The 21,074-nt window shown below is 45.5% G+C and overlaps 2 protein-coding genes across 2 annotated transcripts; both read left to right on the forward strand.

Annotated features, from left to right (window-relative positions):
* Positions 1 to 589: 589 nt before the first annotated feature.
* Positions 590 to 8,236, forward strand: amd1 (adenosylmethionine decarboxylase 1). Its single transcript, XM_012878250.3, has 9 exons — positions 590 to 918; positions 5,968 to 6,054; positions 6,461 to 6,587; positions 6,722 to 6,824; positions 6,952 to 6,994; positions 7,233 to 7,377; positions 7,468 to 7,560; positions 7,646 to 7,801; positions 8,084 to 8,236. Exons 1-9 carry the CDS (start codon positions 806 to 808, stop codon positions 8,225 to 8,227), a joined length of 1,011 nt encoding a protein of 336 aa, XP_012733704.1. The 5' UTR covers positions 590 to 805; the 3' UTR covers positions 8,228 to 8,236.
* Positions 8,237 to 12,637: 4,401 nt separating this feature from the next.
* Positions 12,638 to 19,691, forward strand: rpf2 (ribosome production factor 2 homolog). The gene is made up of 10 exons (XM_012878251.3): positions 12,638 to 12,767; positions 13,422 to 13,554; positions 13,820 to 13,857; positions 14,789 to 14,828; positions 14,915 to 14,996; positions 15,139 to 15,215; positions 15,516 to 15,615; positions 15,714 to 15,816; positions 15,951 to 16,095; positions 19,230 to 19,691. Exons 1-10 carry the CDS (start codon positions 12,745 to 12,747, stop codon positions 19,413 to 19,415), a joined length of 927 nt encoding a protein of 308 aa, XP_012733705.2. The 5' UTR covers positions 12,638 to 12,744; the 3' UTR covers positions 19,416 to 19,691.
* The last annotated feature ends 1,383 nt before the right edge of the window (positions 19,692 to 21,074 follow it).

Here is a 21,074-nt window from a genome sequence, read left to right on the forward strand (position 1 = left end):
TATAATGACATACTGTTTTAAACGTATACTACAATATTCTAAATGAAGTTCAGCTAAACATTAATGATAGCCTTGCATGAATTATTATTTTTTATTTCAAAACCCTTAATATGGTCATAGGCAATCACCACATTGTATTTTAGCTAATGTATGGTTATGTTCAGAATCAGAATCCGGTTTATTGAGCAAGTATTTGTACAGACAAGGAATCTAACGTGATGGTGTTGCGGTGCAGGGAACATGCACATGTCCAGGTAGTTAAAACATTTTATTAAGAGTTACTAACTGCATCCATTGCTTACACAGATAACTACACAACGGAAACAACCCACATATAAAAAATAATGGTTTAATTTTTGTTGTTAAAAGAAAAAAAAACAATAATTGATATTATGTCATTTAAACATAATAAAGCACCACTGTGTCGTAATTTTTAGTAGTGGTTGAAGGCCACGTGAGGAAACCTTTCGCTCTCCCACAAGTGACAAATGTTTGGACCAATCACAAATCACAAGAGGTGGTCCTGCCGCCACATTGGCCTGACGTGAGCGTGACGTAATGCACCGTTGGTATAAATTCAACGCACGCACTTCATTCAACGCTTTACACAGTATGGCCGGCGATATTAGCTAGCACTCGCTAACGGTATTCTCTGCAAAAGGGAAGGCGGTAACTCAAGATAATTAACATCTGGATTGCTTAAAGGACTGTACCTCAATAAATTATACCTAATCGAGGAAGGATTAAATAAGCTGTAAACGTTGTAACTGACGTTCCAATAATTCTGTTGGGTGTCTGTTGTCTCATGATGGAGGATAACGGTGCACATTTCTTCGAGGGGACCGAGAAGCTGCTGGAGGTGTGGTTCTCTCGTCAGGACGAGAGCAAGGGGACCGGGGACCTCCGTACCATCCCGAGGTTTGAGTTCTTTTACTGTCTCGGCTGTGACTGCGGTACTGTGCGGCTTGTAGCGGGACCGCCGGCCGTGTTTCGGGTCCTCGGCGGCATGTCTAGTGATGTGTTAAAGTGTTGGCAGCAGGCCTGCTGGGAACCGAAGCAGTTCCTGGCCTTACAGCCCCCTACCAGCGAAGCCGGCTAGCACCGTCTCCTCCCCCTTCTAGCCGAGCCACTCCGAGGATGACTCATTCATTCTCAACGCTAAAGTTTATCCGTCCTCCCCACGCTAGCCCTGGGTGAGTCTAAGGCCGGGGAACGGACACGCGCTGCCGTGTGCATTAAAGGCCATGTAGACCCAGCGCGTGGACCAGCGGACTGACTCAGGCTACTTCCTGAAAGAAAAGTGTCACAGCCTCAGGCTCTGTCCAGCTGGCCTTAATGTCCGTGCAGTCCTGAAAACATCACAGTGTTAAAGTGAGCGACCCACCTGCCACCGACACGTGTCTGTTAACTTTGCTGCCAAACATTAAGGCGGGCTGGGAGCATTTTTAGGGAGCCCCTGTAGATCGATGCTCACGAGGCTGAAACCGGCGTCCGATTCGGAGCTGCTTAACCCGGGCCTCCGGGAGGCAGGGCTCCTCGCTGCTTTTAGGGACTCCGGAGCACTTCAGCTTCGATAGGGCCGTCTGAGAAAGCTGCGGTAAACAGTGAAACATCGGCTTGGTCTAGTCTGACACTGAGCCATTGTTTTTTTTATTTTATTTTTTTGACAAATGTGATCAAAACTGCTTACTGTAAATCTGTTTAATGTGTAATAATCCTGTAAGCAGTTCGGGATGCTGCTCTTAAATGCTGAGCAGTGACTGATCAGAGTTGTCCAGGCTCCCGTAGAAGTGGTGAAATGGCCCTTTAGTGAAGCTGCGAGCCTGATGCCAACTTCAGCGTCGTGTCGCTGCTGGGGAACTTATCCCGTTTGTCTCCGTGCTTTAGACCAAATAAATACGCGAAAAATACACAGATCAGGTCATTCTTGTTTGCTTTTTCAACCTCCTAGTAAAAATGAAGATATAATTTCATCTTCAGCGTGGGGTCGCTGAGTTTATTTCTGTCTGCGTCATTCAATGGTGGGGGGGTGCTGTGAAGCATGTGGTCGGCCTCGGTTCGGCTCGGTGGCGTGGCCGCTGCTCCCGTCAGAGCGATCACTGCCGGTACTGGTTCCGATCCAGTTAATACATCCCCGCTTTTGTCTTGCTGGCTTTATATTTTTCTGACCGGGAATTCTGTCTCTCGGATGATCTCGATTGGTGTGTGGTGTAAGGGGGGGGGGGGGGACAGGACACTGGGCCATAAGCTTTCTGTTCTGTTCAGGTCCAAATTCAGCATTCCAGTCCAATCACCTGCGAATCTGAAGATTTTATTCAGCAGTTTGTCATGGAGGGGGAAAAAAAGAAATCCCGTGCTGTCCCAGTCCGGGTCACGTTTCCAGCCATGAGGACGCTCCCCTCCCCACTCCTCTGATTGGCTGGAGGGCCCTGCTCTGTGATTTGCCCAGCGGCCCCCACCTGCTTTTAAACACGAGGATGGCATGGGAGGTTCGGAAAGGGCCACATGCAGGATGTAAAGAGGCTGATGGCCCTTTGGCCTGGTTCGGTGCAGGTATACCTGCTTCTTCCATGCGCCTGAAAAGCTTACAGGCAAAAGAGTCGATGATGATCACTGAACCTGTAGCCGGTTGGCTTTGTAGGGATTTGAGAAAAGGGTAATGGAGGGTATTGGGATCCACAGATCAGGTCAGGGTGGGCCTATATTCTTTAGATCAGCTCTGAATGCTGAAACGGTTTTGGTTCTTTTCTCGTAATAAATGCATCAAAGCTGTGAATTCCCACTATTACAGTTTAGAAACGCACAAACAGCATGTGCTCTAATGCACCTTTTGATTTCAAACCCATTAGAGGTGAGGTGCCTATGCTTTGATGTGTAAATAGATTGGGAATATTGCTGTTTTTTTTGTCAGATTAAAACCTATTGCCTCTATTAAAGGTGTATCACATTTTTGCCTCTTGTTTTATAGTCCCTAGAAGAAATGTGCTGGCCAGGTGTGAAAGGAAAGCCCGACCGGTGAACCTGCAGCTTCTACGGTTGCGTTTTCTGGCCATTAACCGGAGCGCGCGCCTCTTGAAGAGGAGCGTGACCAGTGGTGCGGTTGAGGACTGGCATTAATTTACAGCGGCGGGCCAGATTAGTGGCTTAAAGGGACCCAGTCAGTGGATCAGGAGTGCTGGACATCAGCCAGTGTCCAAATAGGTCCACAAGGGCGTCGGATAGACCGGAGGGGACCGTGCTCAGATTACCTCAGATCTTACGGTGTGCTGCAAGTCACTGCAGGGCTGCTTGAAGGTAACCCCCCCGTGTCAAAGTTAAAATCCAACATGGCCGTCCAGGGTATGGAGCGTGGCTTTGACAGCTGACTGAAACCCGGCCGTCGGCGCGGCTTCAGTTACTAAATGCTCAGGATGCGTTTTTGTGTTGAGCCACAAAGTTTTGCTGAGAGGTTAATACCACTTTTCTTTGGCGTCAGAAACCTGGAGTTTGTTTATCTAGCACTTGTGATCTATGGCACTTAATGACGCCATCTTGGTAACCCCCCCAGGTATACGGAGGACCTGCGGCAGTTTCTTTTCTTTGTGGAAATCTGATCCCGCAGAGCTTTTTGAAATGGCCTCTGGCGTGCCTTTCACTGTGAAAGAGGAGCTGCCCCGGGTCTCTGGTAAGGCTGTTGCTGTGGAATGAAGCCGGGAAGCAGACATGTTGCACCGGCCCTCTGGTGGCCCTCTGTGTGAAATCCATAGCGCTGGCACCTCTGCAAAGCCACAGCTCTTTGAACTGCTTGTCCAAAACGAGCATAGAGCCCGTTTGAATATTACGTTAACGTTGATGACTGCGTTTCAACATGTCGAGCCTTAATTGACCTCCACGTTTCGTTAGAGGATCAGAACAAGAATCTGGTGAAGATTGGTGCTGGATTTAGCTTTTTTTTCTAACAGATATATCCAAAATGACTAAAATAATAATTGTGACTGCCACAAAACGCCCTAGTATCCAGTCTGGCGGTGATGGAGTCAGGATGTGCACCAAGGTGCTAGCCACATGAGGATGGGGCTAGGGGTGCTTAGCTTACTTTAGTTCTTTGAGTGTCGTGCTTTTTTTCTTATAAACAGTAAAAACGTTTTTTTTTTTTTTTGTTTTTTTTTCCATTACAAGATGAGCAACTTGGAAAATACTGTAGATGCGGCAAGAACTAGTTGGGTGACTGGTGCTGGGAACCCCTCTGGCTCAATCGGCTCCAGGCTGTACGCTAATGGGTCGCCCCAACACCCTTCAGTGTGGAAGTTTTTACTGCAGGAAGAGTATTTAAAATCAGCTTTTAAATGTCTTTAAGGTGTTTAAAGGGAGCTTTTTTAAAAGGGAACCATTCAGACATTGGCTGTTAGCAGGAAGGCAGAGCAAAGTCACTCGGCTTTATCCTCTGGAGCTTTCACACTGTTTCTATGGGACACGCTGGATTTGGAAACGTTGACAGTCTTTAGAAATATCTGGGTCAGGTTCTGTTCTCTAGAGAATGGGTTGGAGAGATTGAAAGTTCTGATCGGTGCATCTCCGTCGCAGCTCCACACACAGGACTCAGCTTATGTGTGAAGACATTTCTAGAACCAAAGCTGGGTTTATATGAAACATGTTGGAAGTGTGCTGTTCTTTCCCTGTCCGGTTTATTTCATACAGCCCTGATGGACAGCGGAAGGCGCAGAAACGCATCGTCAGCGTAGTTTGCTCCTGGGTTGAAGGTCAGGTATTGCTGCTCAGTCCTGGCTAGGGACTAGTCGGCTTCGCTTTGTTATTCCAGTCAGTGACAGCTTTTCTCTGGCCTGAACCTCGGGTTGCTAGCTTAAGAGCAATCCCTGGTTGTTAGTGGGAGGAAATGTCCAACAGCACCAGGACATCTGTGGGTTTGGGCTGACGAACAGTGGCAGCAACATGGAAGCGCTGATCCAGGAGTACTTTCTACATTGAAACTTTTTAATGGCAGCAGTCGTTCCTTTTTAGCGCCTTCATCTAGGAGATAAATGCTGCTAACGTCCTAATAGACACTCTTCTGACATGTCCTCTAGTCCTAGGTCTTGTCAGCTCCCTGTGAATCAGCCATGTTGCATTAGGGAGTTATGACGCCTCAGACGGTCTACTGTGCAACAGCTGCATAGCTGACTTTGTGTTCCAGGATGGATTAGAAGGAACATGCTTACTGCTAGTGGCACACATGGACGTCTTGTTAAAATGTGTTCAGTGCGGTGGAGAGTGCTGGCTTTAAAGCTCTGGTAACGGCCTGTTATCTGCATATCAGCTGTTAATCGGGTTTATTGTTGGCTGAACTGATGAGTCATGGCCAGCGCTACTGACAGACCTGCCGCGTCTCTGAAGACGGGGACATAAAGGTGTCTAATCCCTGTGGTCTGAGTAGAACTAGGATGTCTGCATCCTTCAAGCTGAGAAACAGACTTCCTGTTGAGGAACATGCTGCCTGGGGACGCAGAGACGCCTCAGAGTGTGGCGACGAGCAGCAGCCGAGGGTCGGGGTAACCATGCAACATGCGCTGCTCCTACATTTCCCCGCTGAGCTCTAGGCTCCCCTCGCTCGCCTTCCCTAGCGGCCCAGGCCAGGCTGCGCTGGAAAACGTGACGCAGCTGCTTTTTGCACTGCAGTGGTTTGATCTGCGCCGGTGGGAGGGGAGCTGCAGCAGCAGCAAGCAGCGGTCCTCCTGTAGGGGAGCCAACGCTGCTTCTGTCCTCTTTATTTCACATGTCCCCATCTTATCAGGCCTGGAGACAGAGGCCACACAGGCATGTTGCCCATGCAGCCGCAGGGATTTGAATGCCTCGGTTTGCTGAGTTGGCTCCCTTGTTTCATAGATTCCAAACTTTCCTTCCTACATGGAGGTGAAGAAATGTGATGTGAAAGCTTAGCTAATGAGCATGATGATCCTAACGTTTACCATTTTTCTGTTTGTTTTTTCTTAGGTTTGAGTGGGACAAGCTTTTGGAAAATGTGCATTGTTTGATCATAAGTGTGACAAAGACCGACAAGCAGGAAGCTTATATACTCAGGTGAGTCCCGGCCGTCTTCTCCCAGCATGCAACGCTTGCTGCGTTTTAACAAAGTGTAGCGTGGTGGCGTGGACGGCCGCTGTCCTGCATGTCTCCTTGACTCCAGTGGCATGAATGAAGGCAGCGGCTCACTGCAGGGTCTCTGCAGAGCCGGATAAGGAGGCATGCAGGACGCCGGTCCTCCAGGACCGCGGCTGGACACCACTGTGTGATTTAACACAGGATGCTGACATGCGAGACGTCCACCGCCTGCTTTTAAATGTGATAGACGCTCTGCCTGCCTCAGACACAGAGGCATGTAGCGCACGCGTCAGAAGCCACAGGAGGAATTGCCTGAAGCCTTGTTGTAGATCACGATGATGATAATGTTTGTTTGTTTTTTCTTTTTTTCTTCCCTGTGCCGCAGTGAGAGTAGCATGTTTGTCTCCAAGAGACGTTTCATTTTGAAGACATGTGGAACCACCCTCTTACTGCAAGCACTGATGCCTCTGCTGGAGCTCGCCAGGGAGTACTGTGGCTTCGATACCATCGAGGTTAGACGTCTTCTCATGTAACCCGTGTCTGCACGCTGTGCTGGATGCTAACGAGGCCCATGCAGAGGCTTTTAGAAGAGCAGTTTTTCCAGGTTTTGTCACGCTGGACTGACTTCTGGGTGCGTTTGTTGCAGAATTTCTTCTATTCCCGCAAGAACTTCATGAAGCCGGCCCACCAGGAGTTCCCTCATCGAAACTTTCAGGAGGAAGTGGATTTTCTCAGCCAAATTTTCCCAAGTACGTATAGCAGATGTGAGCCCTTCTGGTAGTCCTTCCTCTGCCTGTGCTTTAAACTCTGATAGAATGGGTGGGGTTTGGGATTGAGGCTTAAACTGGGAACCCTGATCTGTTCTCCCTCCCCCAGATGGTGCAGCCTACTGCATGGGACGTTTGAACTCTGACTGCTGGTAAGTGGCTGGAACCAGCCTTGCTCATTTCACTGCACTGACACTCAACAAGCTACTGCTCCTAATGCCAAACCAGTGTAGAGGTTTTCATGTTCATCTCTGAGCAGCTGAGTCAGCTAGCTGTAGTCTGCTGTGTGGCTGCAGCATTTCTGACTGCTGCAGCCACAGCATGGGGACTTAAAGGACGTCTACATGCGTCGTCCCTCTGGACGCTCCTGACTCTCCTCCTGCCCTGCAGGTACCTGTTCACCCTGGATCTGCCAGAGTTCTGGGAGAACAAGCAAGCGGATCAGACGCTGGAAGTTTTGATGAGCGACCTCGACCCAGCCATTATGGACCAGTTCTACATGAAAGACGGTGTTTCCGCAAATGAGGTCACTCGTGTAAGTACAGCGAGCGGTATGAGCGCCCGCCGTCTGTCTGGAGCGCCTTTGGTAGAGTCCTGACCGTCTCCTTTTGCTTGACCCCCTCAGAGGAGTGGAATTCGTGACCTGGTACCAGGTTCTGTGATCGACGCCACAATGTTCAACCCTTGTGGATACTCAATGAATGGAATGAAGACTGACGTGAGTGGCGGCGCCCCGGTCCCCCTCTTTGTGCCGGCTGGCGTGGGCGCGTGGTTAACATGGCTGCTGTTCTTGTTGCGTGCAGGGAACTTACTGGACCATCCACATCACTCCGGAGCCAGAGTTCTCCTACGTCAGCTTTGAGACCAACCTCTCCCAGACGTCCTACGACGATCTGATCAGGAAGGTCGTTGATGTGTTCAAGCCAGGAAAATTTGTGACTACACTTTTCGTCAATCAGGTGCGTAATGCCATTTAGGGCCGCTCTGTTTAATTGGCACCAGTTGATGTTGGCAGAAGTAGGGACTGTCGTCACCTTCTATCCAGTCATCTGGCCTGAAAGGCCAATCAGCATGAAGAAGCCATAACTCTAAGAGCAGCATAAAAAGCCACATTAGGTTATGCATTTGGAACCAAAGTTAAATTTTAATACAGCATTCTGGTTTCATCTGCGTGTAACTGGTTCTGTTCAGTCATAAAAACCAGTTGCTCTATTCACCGTTTACTGATTTTTCTTCCACAGAGCTCCAAGTGTCGCAGTGTCTTCTCTTCACCCCAGAAACTCGAGGGCTACAAGCGCCTCGACCGCCAGTTGGCTCAGTTCAATGATTACAATTTCGTCTTTACAAGCTACGCCAAGAACCGCCAGCAGAACCAGCAGAGCTGAGGGTTGAGGATGAAGAAGAGGCGCAAAAAGAAAGGCGCCCCGTCAGGGCTCCACCCGTGCGCCGCGTCCTCTTCCCTCCCCGTCTGTTTGGCGTCTGCCCGCCACGCCCTGAGTTTACCCTCCAGTTTGAGTTGTTTGCTTTGTCGTAACTGTGACTTAAGTCTCTTGCATGAAAGCTCTTCTCTCTGTCTCGATATTCTAGCTCACTCTTGCTGTGATCCTGAGGTGCATGTAGAGGAATTACACACGCTCCGTTTGGGGCTGTCCATCCGTGCCCGGTACGCCGGTCCCTTCCTGCAGGTCTCCCCCCTCATCCCCCACAGACAAGGCTTCCGCCCACACTAGAGTAGGGCCCTGGCATGCTCAGATCGGTCAGCTCTTTAACCAATCGCCATCTCTTATCGTGTTAAAACGTCACCGGTCTTCCTCTCCAGTTCAATCGCTTCCAGCTATAAAGCTTCCTTAACATCGATATGGCACCCATTGGCCCGCGGTAAAGAAGGCCGTAATTCTGGCCTGGACATGACATTCTCTGCTTTAGATTCAGTCGAGCTGTTTTGAGTTTCTACTAGTGTTGCACTACTAGAGTGCGGTCTTTTTCGTTGCTGTAACAAACACTACAGCAGTGGATCTTGGCTTTGCTGGGCTGGAAAGCTCCCCCCCCCCCCCCCCCCCCCCTCCCATGGCCCCCGTCGGGTAAATGGCAGTGGGTCGGTGGGATTCTGCCCACCTTGTGAACGCGCGTCCATGGAGAAAAGCCTGGAGCGCGTTTGAGCTGAATGTACGACTCCAGGAGATCAGCTGCCGCTCCCACAATGCCCTCTGCTGACCAAACATTTTTCACTTCTTGCAGGAGTGACCCCCCCCCACCTCCCCCACAGAGCAGCGAGCCAGCCCTCCAGACTGCTCCCGTGTCCCACGCTCTGAATGGCCGGGGGGGAAATGAATCAGACACATTTAGCTTAGTTGCCCAGCAAAGCGCTTTTTGCCTTTTCTCTCATAGTGTCCATCCTCTTTGTCTGCTTGCTCCCCATACAGAAATGTGTAAATGCACAATAGAGGCCCACCAGTCTGAGCATGCCAGGGTGAACCCGGATCATTCCACATGTAACTCCTGCCTAAACTGCCATTTTATTACATTTATTGTGCCCCAACCCCCCCTCCCCTCCCCATGAATGGTTTAAAAATAGGACTTCCTAGCAGTTTTCTTTTGGATCAGTCCTTTAGCCTATTGAGGGGGACATGCTGTGACACTGTGCTGCATGTGACTTCTAGTAGCGTGTTGCTCGTGGCGTAGCGCCACCTCTTCCTCATCCGTCGTGTGCTTCCCCTTCCTCTGGTCTCACCAGCTGGAAGCGCACAGATGCTGCTGCGTCCTGACATGTTCAACAGGGGGTTGTTTTTTTTTTTATTTTAGTTTTTAGATCTTTTCCAGGGTTTTTGGTTAACTTGTAATTAATCCTAAAGCTGTGGGTGAGGCAGAGAGCAGTTAAAGGGCCAAGTTTCTGTGGGGGGTGGGGGGTGTAGCAGAAGCCCCGGGCCGCTCTCAGAGCTTTTCCTGACATACAGATTTATCTCTGGGCCTAGAATAGTCCCCCTGCTGGTTTAACCGGTACACGGGCTGTAGAGTTTGGGCTGGTTTCCTTCTTGTCCTCTAGACTGTCAGTCTAGAGACCCCCACCCAACATACCCCCAGGACTCTTTACCACCACCACTTTTAGGCAGAGAACCACAGCTATGGGATTAAGTACAGTTTAACGTACTTCCTTTTTTTTTTTGGGGGGGGGGGGGGGGGGGGGGTCATTGCAGGGTTTCTTTCTTTCTTTTCTTTTTATACAGTGAAATCAACGCATTGTTGCAATTAAATTAGAGGATTTTCTACAAAGCATTTTGTATTTCTGCTGCGGACCAATTTTTCATTTCCTCTTTTGTGTTCAAATGTTAAAGCGGTTTTCTCCAAATTGGTTTGTTCTGAAGTTGGGGAATGACAGTTTTCTAAGTTGAATAATAATAATTTTTTTTTTTTTTTTGTCAAACTCTGGGTTTTCCTCTCCTTTTAGGAAAGTCTGTGTAAGCTTCCCCCTCAGGGGCTGAGAGGGTGCAGTTATCTGATCTGTCAGGATGTGCCGAAGGAGACACTTTGCTGTTCGAATTTCTTTTGCCGTTCTTTGGATGGTCAAGATGTGCTAAATATATCTGTGCTTTGAGCTTGATGCTTCAATAAAAGATATTTACCTGTTCACTCGCTGTTTTAGTGTTTTATTCATGGAAACGTATCAGCCGTGGGGTTAAAATGTCATCTAATCGTTAGCTGCAGCAGTGCATGTCAGAAAATAAATGGTGTGGGCTTTGAAATGGGAGACGCAGCATGCTATGGAGCAGCAGTGCCTTACAAAGTCTAAGCCGGAATATAGAAGCTGTTATATTTTATTATTTTGGGTGGACTTGGACAACCCTTGGGTAACTAAACAAAGTCCAAATTCAAAAGTAAAGTTTTTTTTTTTTTTCTTTTTTTGTGTGTATGTATTTGATCTTATACATTCCTGAGCACTAGAGGACCTCTGATTCATCCCTTCATTCAAAGCCAGCTTCAGTCCATTGAGGTTTAGGAATGGCCCTCTGATGGTCCCACCACGGTGTCTTGTTTCAAAACCAGTCTGTGATTTCTCAGGTTTTCTGCATAGATTTGCTGTCTGGGTTCATTCTCTCTAAATCTCTTCAATCATTTGGTATACAGACAACTTGTCAACTGCAAAAGGATTTCTAGGTCTTATGGCTGCAGAGCAGAACCCAAATCATCAGCCTTCCACCACCATTCTTAACAGATGTGTTGGTGTGTCAAAAAGGCAATGTTTCAGACATTTTGACATTCAAGCCAATAAAGCGTTCCAAAACATTACATTCAAGCTTTTGTTATTTCAGACAAGTTATACTTAAGTTATGTTCAACATGCTGAGCACTGTATTCTAATTATAGCTGTAGTGTTGTTGTTTTTTTGTTTTTTTTTCTTCAGTTTTTCAGGTTGTGGGAAAGTTGGTTTCCTGGAACGCTCACTCCTTGAGAGTAGTTGGCAGCAGTCTACATTTTTTTTTTTTTTTAAGATATCTTTAAACAATTCAGAAGTTTCCTTCTGCATCATACCTATGCACTACATTATACTTGATCACATTAAATATTGATATAAATAATCAGATGTGTGGAACCAAGGCAATGTATTTAACATTAATGAAATCTATTTGTCCATTTGTGGTGACGTGATAAAATTTGAAAGCGTTCAAGGAGTTAATTTTAGTCAAAGCCTATCAGAATTAAATAGATTAAAATTTTCATTTTGAAGAGGAGAAAAATTTAGAATGTCAAAATTACAGTAAAATATGAGACCATTATGTTAATTTTAGTTCCCTTTTTGCAGTGCATACACTAATCTACAACCTATTTCTAAGAAAAGCTTGAGGAGAAAGAGTTTCTCTTAGTTTTGAGGAAGATCCTATCGCCTCCTGATGGGCAGATTATGGACTGATAGTTATGAACAGCGTATGAATGTACATAAGCAGTGTTAGCCAGGGTAATTGACCAGTAATAAAATATATAATTCTCACCTTTTGGTACATGACTTTTTGTAAATTATTGTACATAATGTAACAGTAACCAGCAGCGCCTCTAGAAATGTTTCATAGGGGGGGGGGCAGATGGGGCCACTTAAATTCTTGGGGTGGCACTGAAACTAAAAGCCATAATTTCAGCATTTTATTCTACTGTTACAGTAACGCTATTTTAAATACTTAAGTAAATGCCTACTAACATCTTTTGGTTTATTGTTTGATTTTTAATGTTACTAATGATCTAATATGCATAGACCAATAACAGTACATTTAACATTTTGAGTTGAACATTTCCTTGTTATTGTGTAATTATATTAGGAATTATGTGTACATTTATTCATTTATTGAAAAACAAAACAATTAGTAGTGGAAAGTAGATACTGGCAGATACAAATAAAAGCATGACAAAAGGTCAAGAAGAGTGGCTGCCTTGCTGGCTGTGCATAATCGGATTAAATGCTAAACTTATGCTACTACACTAGTGGGGTGGCCAGTGGTGGCCATGGCACCCCCATGCCATGTCCTGATCATCTGACTAGCCAGTGTAAATTGCCTGGTGGCGGCACTGTTTGATAATATAGTGAGTCTTGTTTTGCCAGATAACGTGTAATAGCTTTTTTTTGTCTATTTCCTTCTCGTTGTTATTGTCAATGTCTAAGGCCTGAGCAGCGTAGGTAAGCTTGGAAATTGTTAGGACCTCTCAGTGAAAGAGCTCTCATTAAAACTGCGCAGGACGAGCTAAACTGCAGTGTTTGAGCTCCGACACTAGATGGCAGTAGTAGGTAGACATTAGCCAATCCTCCTGCACGAGCAGAGAAGAAGCGCTACTTGTTGACTTCCGGTGCAAAGCTTCACGTGGAGAGAAGAGCAACGGGATCGCTGCAGCGCGGAACAGACTGAATAAAGGCCAAAAAAATGTCTAAGTTAGACGGAATAGTGTGAGTAAACTATGAGAACCGATTCACGGGAAGCCGCTGGGTTCAAATGCGCGTTTGGCTGTCAAACGTGCTTTGAAAAAAAAAAAAAAGAAAAGCTAATGCTAACCAGCCTAGTTAGCTCTGTCTTACTGTTAGTAGAGAAGGTTGTCTGACACTGGTTGAACTGGGACCAGACCGTAAAGCTGTGTAACATCGAGCCAAAACAGAAGTCATGTAGCGATGTACTCAACTTTTTTCTCTAAACGGTTGTAATAAGTAGTTATACCAAGCGACTTTGACTGTAACACATGATTTGTGTTGGGTGAACTGTGTAGGCTCGGTCTGTGTGGGGAGGATGTGCCGTCTTTAGATGGTTATAGACCCCAGGGCAAAGTCAGAGCTTGCCTGGAAAACTGGAAAGTGTCCCTGCAGAGAGATCTGTTGATCCTCCCTCCTGAACCTGTAGATAAGATGGATGGAGGATGAATAGGAAACATTTAAGACTCCTTCCCAGGAGTGGGCGTCCCAGCAAATTCTCAGACTGCGTGGACAACATTTCAGGACCACAGTCAATCTCTTCTAGCCCTCAGGCTGTACATATCAGGACACCAGAGTCTCAGGGCCATAACCATGATGCAGCACTGTTTGTTTGTTACCTCCGCCTTTTCTCTTCAGAAAGCCGAAGACAAAGCGCTCAAAGCGTTTCTTGGAGAGCAGAGCGCCCAAACTGATCGAGGATGTGAAGAGCACCATGATCATGAAGGGAGGAAACACCAGCCAGACCGTCACTACAGCCCTCAAAGACATAGTGAGTAACCTGTTGACGAGTTTATTAAGAAAATTAAAGTTTTATATGATTTTTAAGTAGTTCCATGTTTTGTATAAATCACTTTAAATGATTTACCTTTATGTGGCTTTCTGTGGGGAGCCACAGAAAGCACGTGTATCTGTCTTCTTTAGCCAGATTAGTGGGATGTGAACGTTTTAAGTGAGAATGGTATAAGGGAAAAAGGCTACTGACGTGTTCAGTGATCTCACCGAGGTGTTTTCTTTGTTTGTTTGTTTTTGTGTAGTATTCCTTGAAGAAACCAAATGCTGTGCTGTACAAAAAGTAAGTGATCCCAGAAATGTATTTCTAACAGATCCAGCCCAGCGAGGATGAAGGGGCGGGACTTTCCTCCATACTTGTTGAATATAGCTTGGGGCTTCACGTTTTTAGGGAAACATGACATTTTAATATTATGCAACGACAATGTCACACTTGATTAATCAACAGTTTGCTCAGTACTCTTTTTATTATTTATTACACTTTGAGTTTCCTTGTGCACCCGACTTGTCTTGTGCTGCAGACATCTGTGTGCCGTCAGTAAAATGAATGGTCAGAGTTAACGAAGCCCCGAGGAGTTTATCGAGTTCCTCAAACCATTTTAGGAATTGTTTTAGCCCTAAAGGGAGGGAAACATCTCTAAAGCTTACTGTTGGAGAGCTGCAACAAAGAGTGGTGTCTTGACAGCCATGCCATCTCCATGACAACCATTAGAAACAATTTTAATACCAACCAATTGTTTGAAAGGAATGGCAGGGAAAGCCTTTAATGTCCGACCTGGCACAAACAGAAAAAGTGTGGAGTTTGCTGAACTCTGCTGGGATTTTACCCGGAGCTTTGTTCTTTGGTCAGATGAGACCAAGGCTGAGATTTTAACAAACGCTTCATGTGAGTTTGAAACAAAGGAAGAGGAGGGCAGTACTTATTAACCAGATTTATGGTTGGTTTTTTCTCTCAACATTTTAGTGTAATTATGCTGGAATGAAAGACAGATGTACTTTTAGGCTAAAAGCATGTTTTTGTTTTGCAAGTTGAATGCAGCTGCTGATCCAGATGTTAGACTTTGACATTATTTCCTTTGCTCATGTTATTTAATCTGCTTCAGAAGTAAGGAATGGGATTCAAAAATCTCTGAATGTGTCACAAATGGCAATATTGCTGATGTGAGAGTTATTCCTTAATGAATCTCATGTTCTGTGTTGTTGTTTTTCCCCAGAAAGAATATTACTCGGCCTTTTGAGGACTCCACGTCCCTGGTGAGTCCGTGTCACAGTCCTCTGACCTGCTTCATTTTCAGTCTCATTGGCCTGATTTATGATGATCTTTACGTGTCCTCTTTCAGGAGTTTTTCTCCAAGAAAACAGACTGCTCTCTGTTTCTGTTCGGCTCCCACAACAAGAAGCGGCCCAACAACTTCATATTCGGTAAATTCTGGCCCCTGCTGGTGTCAAGAAAACTGGAAACAATTTCCACCGTGTGTCAAACCTGCCACCATAGTTCAGTGTTATAAATGTTCCTGTTTGCATTGACTGTAAAATGTGTCATCGGTCCTTTGATACGTTGCAGGTCGGCTGTTTGATTTCCATGTCCTGGATATGTTTGAACTTGGAATTGAGAAGTTTATCTCCCTCAGCGAGTTCAAGGTAATGGACCTAATATGTACAGATAGTGGTTTTCTACCTGACTGAGAGCATTTCAGTGAAATGTTACTAGAACATTTTCAAAGCTATTCATAACCAACAGTAAAGCATCACTAATCCAATTTTACCTTTGCACTGATGGTGGCCCTAATAGATATCTTCCTCTGCTAGATCTGTGCATAGATCCAAAGAGCAATGAACTGTATTGCTAGGACAAAGCGTATTCAGTGCTTTATTTAAAGAACAGCTCTAGCCTCAGCAACAGAGCCTAATAAAACATGATGCCCTTATTTTTGGTTCCAGATCAGCAAGTTCCCTGAAGGAACCAAACCGATGCTCATATTTGCTGGAGACGATTTTGATACCGACAACTTATATAAACGACTCAAGAGCCTGCTCATAGGTAAACGCTGGGGGACACTGAAGGAGCAGAGCTTCTTAGTTCTTAGTGCAGCTGCTCTGCTCAATTCAGATCTGACGTTTTTCTTCTTTGTCTCTCAGACTTCTTCAGAGGCCCCACTGTGTCTGCGGTGCGTCTCGCCGGTTTGGAACACGTCCTGCACTTCACCGCTCTGGAAGGGAAAATCTATCTGCGCAGTTACAGGCAAGAAAACAAAACCTGCTTTAATGAACACCTGGCTTATGTCTCACCATGAGCCAAAAAGATTGGAGTAAGGTTTTTAGTCGGCACAGGAGACTCCACACTAACAGGGATGTTGCTGTCACGTGGGGCTGCAGGTGTCTGTTAAAGAAGTCTGGGTGCCGCACGCCGAGGATCGAGCTGGAGGAGATCGGGCCGTCGTTCGACTTCGTCCTGAGAAGAACACACCTGGCGTCAGATGACCTGTACAAGCTGGCTCACAGACAACCCAAAGCCCTGAAGGTAAATCTGTCTGAATGCAGAGGCTATTAAATCCAACTCAACCAACTGCAAAACACAGCTGCAGCTCAATAAAATAGAAACATTGATCTATTTTAGTAATTCAATTGAAATCAAAGTGAAACCAGTGAATATAATTATTGCACATCCATGATGGTGTCTCCAGTTTCAGACCACCACTCAAGCTGCAGGCGAGTTGCACAAATAAGATTCAGACTTGATTTGGAAAAGTGACTTGGGATCATCTGTGTTACACACAAAGTGAAATATTTCAGGTTATATTTGTGCACCGTGTAGGTTTAATTTAATTTGGAATATATTAAATGGTTGTTCCGGTCAAATAAAATCGCCTGTGTAAATTGAGAGGGTTGGATCTGTCGCTGAATGGGTCATGTAACCTAGACTGCAAATGTATATGTAAACAATTGTGAATAAACAGTCAGCAGTGCAAATCAATATACAGTCATGGTGAGTAGTGCAAGATGCATGTAAACAGTTGTTACAATAGAAACAGTCAGGAGTGCAGGTGAACATTACAGTCTTGTAAATAACAGATTAACAAAATGGATGTAGGTGTGAGGAGAGTCTATCAGTGAGCATTAGAGTTCAATAAAGAGACAGCTCTGGGGAAGAAGCTGTTCTTTAGTCAGCTGGTTCTGGTCTGGAGGAACCTGAAACGCCTGCCGGAGGGCGGGAGAGAAAACAGTCTGTGGGCTGGGTGAGAAGAGTCCTTAAGGATGCTGGGAGCTCCATGTAGGCAGCGTTACTTCTGGATGTGCTCTATGGTGGGTAGTGGAGTCCTAGTGATGTGCTGGGCGGCTTTCACCACCTGCTGCAGTGCCTTGCGCTCTGCAGCAGTACAGCTCCCACACCACACTGTTGCACAGTTGGTCAGGATGCTTTCTATTGCACAGCGATAGAAGTTCACCAGGATAGTCGAGGATAGCTGATTTTTCCTCAGTGTCCTCAGGAAGAAGAGGCGCTGATGAGCCTTCTTGACCAGGCAGGAGGTGTTGGTTGACCAGGACATGTCCGCTGAGATGTGGGTCCCCAGAAACTTGAAACTGGAGACATACTCAACAGTCATTCAAGTGATGTGGATGGTGTCGTGCGTGCCTGTTGAATCTTTTCTGAAGTCCACAATGAGCTCCTTCGTTTTGGTGGTGTTGACGAGCTGGTTATTTTCAGTGCACCATGTGGCCAGGTGCTTGATCTCCTCCCTGTAGGCTGTCTCATCGTTGTTGCTGATGAGGCCAATCACCGTAGTGTCGTCTGCAAACTTGATGATGGAGTTGGATGCGTACACAGGCTTGCAGTCGTGGGTGAAGAGGGAGTAGAGAAACGGGCTTAGCACACAGCCCTGTGGTACACCAGTGTTAAGTGTGATGGACGTGGGGCAGTTGGAGCCTGATCGGATGTCTGGCCTTTTAGGAAGGCTGTAGGCCTGGATTTGACTCGAATCATCCATGTACATTTTAGTGATGTCAGAGTTAAAGGTTTGCACAGCAGTCTGAAGCACCTTTCCCGCTGACGATGGGTTTCTTACGGTTGACTCTATGAAAGGTCAAGGAACAGGAGCTTGGAGCTATTATTAGAGGTATTCAGAGGGAGACTTTAATTTTGCCACAGTGCAGCGTGGCCAGCGGCCTTCAAGGTAGCTTAACCTGGAAGTTACAGGTGTAGCGCCCCTAGTGGCTAAACATTACACATCGCTGCTTTAAGGTTCATGGTTATAGCCCGTAGCTACTAAAAAATCCTAAATTCAGATCTGTTATGGGCGAGGACTGCTGCCTGGACAGATGTCCAGCAGACAGCCACTGAAAGCCTCCACTAGGCGAGGAGGCCACCAAAGGGTCTTGCTAAGGAAGCCGGCCGTTCGGTGCCGTATCCCAGCTCATTAATGCACAGCTGATAGGATGGAAGTTGTGCAGTAGAAAAATTACACAACATGGACCTCAGAGGATTGAGAAGCAAAGTCCATTCAAGAGGAAGATTCATAGGGAGAGGACTGCAGCTGGACTCAGAGATTCAAGAGCCTCCACACATGGATGTGTCCAAAACATGGGCTGCAACTCACACATTTCTGATGTTAAACCACTTCTGAACCAGGACCAGCAGAAGGAGCTCCTGATGCTTCCTTCTGCTGACGAGCTTTATGGAGATGCTGATTTCATTTTCCAGTGGGAGTTGGTACCTGCCTACACCGCCAGAGGTATCAAACTGGCCTCAATGATCATGGTGAAACTGCCCTCACCCAAATCCTATAGAGACACTGGAGTTTTAGCAAGGAGAAGACAAAAGAGCCCAGAGTTAACAAATGCAGACAAGCTGAAGGTGTCTATCAAAGCTACCTGGTTCCCTGAACGGCTCAGCAGTTCCACAAACTGATTTCTCCATGCCATGCTGCATTAATGCAGGAAAAGATGCAAAAGGAGCATCAGCTGTTTACTGATGCTGTACAAAACAGGATTTTCACTTTTTGAATTGATGCAGTGAAAGAAATGTACAACCCTCTAATTTATTAAAAGTTGTTCAGACATTGTTTATCTCTTAAAAGTAGATTATATTGTAAATAAACTGTGTTTTATGTGCAGTTTTTCCCCCTCAAATACACAGAGCCTAAACTTGCCACAATGCAGACATCAAATTCTAGCAGCAGATTGGATAGTTGTACAATTAGATGGTCATAAACCATAAACCAACTACTTCAAATATAACATTATTATTATTATTGAAATACTTCTGTTTATGTACTTTTTAGATTGGTTTAGTCTTAACCAAGTAACACATTTTGTTTGTGTCAAGGCTTTGCAACAGTGGGTATTACAAAACCCAACAGGTTATATGTAGTTCTGTACAAGGTTTTTGTAATGACAGCGCTCCTTAAGCAGTGAACTTCAGCCTTATGGACTAAAAATGTTGTAAAGCACTGCCTTGTCTTTAAAATCGTTTTTTTTTTTTATTCCTTATAAAAACACTGGAAGACCCAAAGTGTGGGAAGATGTTTTTTGTGAAATACCTGTAAATGTCCTCAAGGTGGCGTAAGAGGGTCCCCAATGACACAGTTCAAAATGAAAACCTAGACCACCCTACCGTCAGCTCTCATATTAACACGCCTGCTCTTTTTATTGCTACAGCCAAAGAAGAAGAAGAACATTTCCCACAATACCTTTGGAACCACATTTGGCCGGGTGCACATGCAGAAACAGGACCTGTCCAAGCTGCAAACACGGAAGATGAAGGGCCTGAGGAAGAGGAAGGGAGAGGTGGTCGATGAAGGCGCTGAGGGGCAGGAACCCAAAGTGGCCAAAGTGGAGAGCTGAAGCTGTGGAGACGGATTCAAGGACATTAGTTCATTTCTTGCCTTTAGTTCCTGACAGGAACATGGCCTGTGAGCAGCCCCCAGACCAGTGGCGACACATGTTGGCCCCTGGTCATGTGACTTTCAGGATGTGCAAGTCAGCGAAGGTTCTGACTTGACCTAATTGTTCCTCTTTGGTCACATTTCAGTCTTTTTTTTTTTTTGTTTGTATACAAAGCTGCTCAAAGCCTAATGTCAAGTCCTTTAAAGGGAAAAAATAAATCAATTTCTCAACTTTTTTAGTCTTGGTAATTTAATTTACTTACATTTAGGTGTTGGAAATAAGTGCTCCCAGCCCAGGGTCTCTGCTTCTAAAAGAAGGCCTTGAGTTTTGCACAAAGGGGCAAATAAGCCGTTTAAAAGAATGTGTAATATTGTAAAGTAATTCACTCTGATTTTCTGTCTATAGCTACGTTTACATGGACAAAGTAATCGGAATAAAAATGCATAATGTAAATTAAAGATTGTGTGTAAATGGTACACTCAGATTATTCAATCCGAATACAGTTTAATCTGATCGTGAAATTTTGTGCATGTAAACGTTTTACTGAATCTCTGGTCAATTATCTAGTTGAGGGCTGACCTGGCTAAATATTTCAGCTTTTGACCTGGAGGTGGACAGATGCTTCTTGGAGTTGTAAACATGAAATACACTTTATCAAAAAAGGCATTTTTGAATAGTTTTGTATCCAAAATGATACATTATTTTCTCTGACCACGACCATTTATATTGAGACCAAAGAGGAGAAGCAGCTTCCTGAATAAGTCAGGGCAGCAAACAAAGGGAGATGCAAGCGTGTCGTCTCTGCAGATGGAGCAGTCTGGAGGCTTTTCTCACTCATTTGCAATATGCTTCAGCAGGAAATTAATTTCTGCTTTATTGCCGATGACGAGCATTTTCCATTTAATCTCGAGCGTTTGCCTTGATCCAGACATCTACTCCCTGGATAGATGGCAGCACGTTCACAGTGTTTATCAGTGTCTTTTTTTGGAAAGGAAAATATTCTAAAAACGGGTTCCAAAAAATGTTCCAGGTTGTTTGCTGTACTTGTTTGCCCAGATTTGGAATCAGAAAACACTATGCAGCAATTATTTTTATTACAAATGGATGGTGGGGGAAAATAGAACAGAATAGCTTTATCTCTGAGGGGCAATTGAGTGATCTTAGAACAGACATAAATAGATTGCTTTAAAAACAGGAAACAAACTGTTAAAAATCTGAAACGTAGAAGCAGAAATTAATAAGAAATCAGGAATTTCAAAAGGAGAAAAACAACATAGCTGGTACCATTGTGATGATGCTCATGGAAATACTTCTTTATAGCTCATTAGAAAATGAGTTATTTAAACCCCTTAGGAACAAAGGTGGCTCTCTGGCTCTTAGAGGCCAGACAGCGCCGCCTGCAGCCGGATGGCAACTACTGGAAAACAAAGCATGGGTAATTCATTAAGAATTTAATGAGCCAGGGACCTAACCTGTTGCTCACACACAATACACAGAGGGCAAGCAGGAAGATCTGCACTCATCAGTTTACAGAATGAAGAGCACACAACCATGTAGACCTGATGGTGTCTCCCCTTCTGCTTAAAAACATATACTGACCAACTGCCCACCCTCCTC

Source organism: Fundulus heteroclitus, chromosome 15 (assembly GCF_011125445.2).
Source record: "Fundulus heteroclitus isolate FHET01 chromosome 15, MU-UCD_Fhet_4.1, whole genome shotgun sequence".
NCBI classification, from domain to species: Eukaryota; Metazoa; Chordata; class Actinopteri; order Cyprinodontiformes; family Fundulidae; genus Fundulus; species Fundulus heteroclitus.

What these genes read in the sequence shown, in the direction of transcription:
- rpf2 (XM_012878251.3), top strand. Translation starts at nt 12,745, where the DNA reads ATGTCTAAGTTAGACGGAATAGT. An exon ending in TCTAAGTTAGACGGAATAGT is followed by an intron (nt 12,768 to 13,421) that starts GTGAGTAAACTA and finishes TTTTCTCTTCAG; the next exon opens with AAAGCCGAAGACAAAGCGCT. An exon ending in ATCTATCTGCGCAGTTACAG is followed by an intron (nt 15,817 to 15,950) that starts GCAAGAAAACAA and finishes GTGGGGCTGCAG; the next exon opens with GTGTCTGTTAAAGAAGTCTG.
- amd1 (XM_012878250.3), top strand. Translation starts at nt 806, where the DNA reads ATGATGGAGGATAACGGTGCACATTTCTTCGAGGGGACCGAGAAGCTG. An exon ending in CAGGAAGCTTATATACTCAG is followed by an intron (nt 6,055 to 6,460) that starts GTGAGTCCCGGC and finishes CCTGTGCCGCAG; the next exon opens with TGAGAGTAGCATGTTTGTCT. An exon ending in CTACACTTTTCGTCAATCAG is followed by an intron (nt 7,802 to 8,083) that starts GTGCGTAATGCC and finishes TTTCTTCCACAG; the next exon opens with AGCTCCAAGTGTCGCAGTGT.